At 51.8% G+C, this 6,082-nt stretch overlaps 1 protein-coding gene across 1 annotated transcript; it reads right to left on the reverse strand.

Moving 5' to 3' along the window:
• Positions 1–583: 583 nt before the first annotated feature.
• On the reverse strand, positions 584–5,630 carry LOC115770457 (toll-like receptor 6). Its single transcript, XM_030715735.1, has one exon. The coding sequence runs from the start codon at positions 5,546–5,548 to the stop codon at positions 950–952; it is 4,599 nt and encodes a 1,532-aa protein (XP_030571595.1). The 5' UTR covers positions 5,549–5,630; the 3' UTR covers positions 584–949.
• Between the last annotated feature and the right edge of the window lie 452 nt (positions 5,631–6,082).

The following is a 6,082-nucleotide window of genomic DNA, read 5'->3' on the forward strand; positions in this document are numbered from 1 at the left end:
AATAATAATATTTTTATTATATTATTATTTTATCATCGCAGCAATTATGTTGCCTTGTATTGTTGTGTATTTATTTATTTATTTACGTTTTTTTCTCGATTTTTCACATGTTTTTTTCCTGTGTTTAATTGTTTGATTTTTATCAAACAATTTCCTTACATGCTAATTAATTTGCCTGAACGGCTGGCTAACTGTGTCTGTCTCTGGGTTCGTAGTTTGAATCCTTTAAAGCGGATTCCAGTGTGTTTTATTTTCTTGTAGTTTTCTTGGCTGACTTGGATTTTGTCCATTAAATATGTCTCAGGTCTATTTTATATACATATATATGGAGTACTATTACTTTCCATTGCAATGCTGTAAAAAATGCATTTATATATATATTTATTTTTGTTTTGTTTTTATGCCTGATATACTTTTTGCATGGCAAATAAAAGTTGTATTTTTTTGTATTTGTTTTTTTTTTATGGTTTATTGAACAAATTTATATTTTATTGATTTATTTTTGCAATTGTTTTCAATGGTATTTTTCTTTGAAATATAATTAATGCTTTAATTATTTAAGTTGTAGTTCTTTGTATGTACAAATGCCTAGGCTAAATGAAATTTCTTTTATATATATATATTGATTTATATCTATATATTTATACAATGCAATAAATTAGCGAACGTGTTAGAATATCAATTGTTTAAGTCGTGGGTATTATGTACAGGCTAAGTCAAATTTATTTCGAACAACTAAAAATATCAGTCTCTTCCACTGCCCCCAAATGTATGCTATGCTTTCCTTCTCTTCGCTCTTGCCTTTAATTTAAGTTTAGTTTAGTTTTAATTTTAGTATTAGTTTTAGTTTAAGTGTAAGTTTTAGTTTTAGTATTAGTTTAGTTAGTTTGCCTTGCTTATAAATTCACTGGTTGTTCGTACTGGTCACGCCCCCCGCCCTTTGGCTTGGTTACGCCCACAGATCATGCAACGGCTTGCTGGCGCCGCCATCGTCCAGCTCATTGAGACTCAAATTCGATTCGTAGTGCGTCAGCTCCGGCTGGCGACTATTGTTGCTGCTGCTGCTCATCGTGGCGCTGCTTTGTGTGCCACTCTCCAGCCCGCCGCAGCCGCAGAGCAGCTCATCGTCCGCATTGCAATTGCAGGGCTTCTTGCAGTTGTAGGCGCCGGCGCTGATCGCGGGCGGCACAAAGTTCGAGCTAAACGAGCTGGGCAGCACGCCCGCCGCCGCTGCCGCCGCCGCCGCAGAGGATGCCTGACTCTTAACGGAGCGCTTGGCGGTGCCTATGCACTCGCAGTTGCTGCTGCCCCTCAGCTGCAGCTGCTGCTGCTTGGCATAGTCGACGCTGTCGTAGGCGGGCGCCTGACCAGCTGCCAAATAGGCGGGCACCGCGTACTCATGCTGACTGCGTCGCTGCTGCTGCTGCTGCTGGTGGTGCTGGTGCTGCTGCTGGTGCGGATGATGCTCTAGGGTTTTGGCCATGCCCGCGACGCTGAGTTCGCGCTGCTTCTTGGTCAGGTGATTCATTGTGTTGAATTTGCAGGCAGCTGCCGCAGCCGTTGCGGATGTGGGTATGGGCTTGTAGCCGCGGGCGCCGCACTCATTGATTGTGGCATAGTTGTTGCTGCTGCAGTCCGCGTACAGCTTGTCCGCGATGCGTGCTGCGGGCACCGGCACGGGCACGCCCCCAACGCCCGCCTGATACTCGTGCGCCGTGGCGTACATGTTGACCGAGGAGGTGCGCGCGGCCAGGCAGCCGGACACGCGCTTATTATTGTTGCCTCTGCCATGCGGCAGGGGCAGTGCGAGGCGCAGCTTTTGCCAGAACTTCTTGTCATCCCACTCGATGCAGGTGCTCGTGCGCAAATAATGCCGCATATCCAGATCGATATCCCGCTGCGGCAAATCCCCATAGAGTATAAAGACCACGCGCTTGCGACGCTTCACCAGCTCGTGGAGCGCACTCTTGTACTCAAAGCGCGTCCACTCGTTGTAGAGGAAGTTCTTGGACAATACTAAGACAAACTGTTTGGCGCTCTCCGCGGCCTCAATCAGGGCGTCCGTGATGTAGGCGTTGATGTTAACATCGCGATAGTGCAGGCACAGCCGATAGCCAATCTCGCTCTCCAGGGTATTGGCCAGAATCTGATTAACGAAATGCTCGTCCTGCAGGCTATACGCAAAGTAGGCATCGTTCGGTCGCTCCTTGTCCAGCTGATCCACAAAGCGGGGCGAGCGATAGCAGAAGGTCAACAGGCAGCTGTTGGAGTGCGCCCACATCTTGAGCTCGTGCCGATAGCAGAACAGGCCAAAGATCAGGCCAAAGAAGCCCACAAAGGCGCACGTGGCCACCAGGAGCAGCGGCAGCAGACCCTCAATCTCATTGGTGTGCATATAGTGGGCGACTCCATCGCGCAGCGTGCACTTGGTGCCGTTCTTCTCGCGCAGCACACTGGTCGCATTGTTGTAGATGCAGCTCACCCGGGCGGCGTCGACAATCTTCTCGGAGCTCTGCGCCAGATAGTTGCGAAAGCGCGACAAGTAGCCGCACTCACAGCTCCACTGATTGTCGGCCAGGCTGATCTCGACGAGATACGGATTCGAGGCGAGCTGCCACACCTCGAAGTGCATCAGGCGATTGCCGTCCAGGCGCAGCACCTCCAGCTTGCGCAGCATCTGGAAGCTGCCATTGGCAATGCTCGCAATGCGATTCGACTGCAGATAGAGCTCGCGCAGATTCTCCAGATTGTGAAACTCGTTGCCCTCCAGTGAGACAATGTGATTGTCCTCCAGATGCAGCACCAACAGACGCTTCAGTCCACTGAACGTCGTATTGTAAATGTGCGCCACATTCGAATTGTTTGCATAGAGCACGGCCAGATTCTTGCGTCCGAGGAACGAATGACCCGCCAGCTCGACAAAATTATTGCCATCGATATACAGCTCGGTGGTGTCCATGGGCACACGGCGCGGCATCTGCGAGTAGCCGGCGCCGGAGCACTCGACTATGTTGGTCGACCAGGTCTGGTCGTGGAAGCACGTACAGTTCGTGGGGCAGGTCATCTCGCAGTCGCAGGCGTCGAACTCGCAGCAATGGCAGACGGCGAAGCAGTGCGTCTTGTACGTGCACAGGAAGTGCTTGGGCTCCGCCTCCAGCAACGGTATATAGGCGCGTTCCCTGTTGTTGAGCAGCTTGCAGTAGATGGTCTCCAGGTCCATGATGCGCGGATACTGGCGGGACGTGATGTGATTGATCTTCTGCAGCCAGTCGATGTTGCAGTCGCACGTGAAGGGATTGCCGCCAATATAGAACTCGGGCAGCGGACGCTGCTCCTGGACGGGCAGAATGCGCAGCGACTTAATATCCAGCGTGTTTATCTGATTCGCATACAAGTCCACCCGAGTCAGATTCGATTTGTGCATGAACGTGTCCGGATCCACAGTCGTGATCAGGTTGTCATTCAGAAACAACAGCTCTATGGAGTTGGGTATGGAGGCGGGGCCAATGCGCTGCAGCTGATTGAAGCTGACGTCGAGCGTTTGCAGGCGCAGCTCTGCATCGAGTCCAAAGCGATTCGACAGCAGGCTGAGCCGATTCTTGTGCAAATCGAGCCACTGCAGCGTGCTGGGCGTGTGTCCATAGTCGAAGCTCTCCAGCCGATTATCCGAGATATTCAGCCAGAGCAGCGAGGGCATATTGCTGAACAGACCATTGATGTCCGTCAGCTCGTTGCCGTCCAGGCGTATCGCCTGGATGCTGGAGGTCATCTCGAAGGCGCCCGGCTCGACGACAGCTATGCGATTCCTGGCCAGATTCAGTATCTGCAGGCTGGGCAGATCGCGAAACGTGTGCATCGTTATGTTCTCCAAATAGTTGCCAATCAAACGCAGTCCGTACAGATTGCCCAGACCCTTGAAGGCATTCTCCTCCAGCACGGTGACCATGTTCTCGCCCAGATCCACGGTGCGCAGCAGGCGCATATTCCTTAACGCCAGCGGCACCGTCTTCAGCTGGTTGCCATTCAAATTCAGATCCTGCAGAGCGCTGCAGTTCCTGAACGCATCCGGATGCACGCCAATCAGCGCATTGTTGTCCAGCGACAGCAGCGAGAGCACATAGAGCCCGTTCAGCGCATAGGCGTCCAAGTACTTCAGTTTGTTGTGGGAGAGCAGCAGCGTATGCAGGTTGTTCATGGGCGCAAAGGTGTCCGCGGCAATGTTCTCCAGCTGGTTGTGCCGCAAGTTGAGGATCTGCAGCGTGTACAAATCGCTAAAGATTTCCGGCTCCAGCTTGGTAAGCTTGTTGTGCGAGAGATTGAGCAGGACGAGCCGTATGAGGCCGACAAACGTATTGCGATCCGTCCACGTGGAGGTGATCTGATTGAAGGACAGGTCCAGCGCCTGCAGCTGATCCAGATTGGAGAACAGCTGCGGACTGAGCACGCTGATGGAATTGTTCTGCAGATAGACCTCCTGGATGGTCTTGGACTGTTCCGCGAACAGCTCGGAGGGCAGGGCGACAATCTTGTTGGAGCTCAAATTGAGCACCTGCAGATTCTTGAGGCCACTCAAAGCCTTGTCCGCAATCATCGAGATCTCATTGTTGTTCACCTGGAGCACGCGCAGGCGGCGCAGCGTGCCAAATCCATTGGCGGGCAGCAGGACAAAGTGATTAAAGCTGACATCGAGCAGCTCCAGATCCAATGAGCACGAACTGGCGGCACGTCTGCCCGCTTCAGTGGTGGAGGCGGAGCTGGGACTGGACTCTGTGGAGGTGGCCGCCTCCTTGCTGCGATCCCTGAAGCCGAGCTCATTGACATCCTGCAGGCGGTTCTCGCTCATGTTCAGTGCGGACAAGGCGGACAGCGCGCAGAATATGTTATCCGGCAGGGACCATATGTTGTTCGAGCTCAAATCCAATCTCTCCAGCTGCTTGGTCACAGCAAAGGCATCCGCCTCAATCTCAAAGTTGAGTGCCGGCCAGAGGATGTTGTGGGTGCGCAGCGTGAGATTACGCAGCTGCTCCAGACCGTCGAGCACCTGGCGACCCAGCTTGCCCAGCTTGCAGTACTGAATGGACAGCTGCTGCAGCCGCGACAAATGGGCAAAGGACTGCGCCTCCAGTCGGCTCTTGGCCATGATCTCGTCGTTGCACAAGATATGCAGGGCCACCGTATGCTCCGCGGGAATCACACTGAAATTGGTCGTATCGAATTCGCTGTTCACCGTGCGCAGATTACAGGTCAGGGCAATCTCCGGCTGCTCCAGTCCAGCGGCGGGCATAAAATGGCAGTCATCGGGCGCATCATACAGGCCCGCATCCCCGCCAGAAATGGGACGCAATGTGCGTGCCGGCGTCGACGGTGGCAGCAGCTGGGAACTGGACACGCCCGCCTCGCCCATGATGGCATTCGAGTGCGAATGCGACTGCTGCTGATGCTTGCTGCTGGATCCCGACTCCGCGTGGGTTGCCGCTGACGCGTCCTGGCTGCCATTCACAGTGAACAGCAGTTGCAGCAGAAGGCACAGGCACAATGGATTCAACATTTTGATAGGCTGTGTGTGTGTGTGTGTGTGTGTAAGTTGCTCCTCTTTTTAGTTTACTTGGGAGTAACGTTATAAAATGAAAAAACTTAACGAAAATCAATTCCACTTGCAGTTGGCCAAAAACTCTGCACACATATTTGCGGCCGCTACCCTTCGGTCACAGTTCAAGAGTTGCGGGGTGTGGGGGGATTGAAGTGAGTTAATTGTAATTGGCGTAGCCAACTTAACGGTTTACAGTTACTCCCTGCCGCACATTATATTATAGCATTTATCTGCATCACTTTCGTATTTTTGGTATTCGTATGCTTTTCGTTTTTTCTTTTATTTTTGGGTGTTTTTTTGCTTTTCTTTAGGAACCTTGTTGGAATTTTTAATTGCTGCGGGCCACTCGCGACGTTCTTTTATCACTTTCCTATGTTGTTGTTGCTTTGTATGTTGAGACAAAACTTGTAACGGTTCACGTGTGGGCTTGCATGCGGGCGTGCGGCGTCTTTCTGGTATGTCTGGCGCGCACGTTGGCTGAGTGTCGACTGA

This window comes from Drosophila novamexicana, unplaced genomic scaffold (genome assembly GCF_003285875.2).
Source record: "Drosophila novamexicana strain 15010-1031.04,08,12 unplaced genomic scaffold, DnovRS2.1 tig00004555-arrow-pilon, whole genome shotgun sequence".
NCBI lineage: Eukaryota > Metazoa > Arthropoda > Insecta > Diptera > Drosophilidae > Drosophila > Drosophila novamexicana.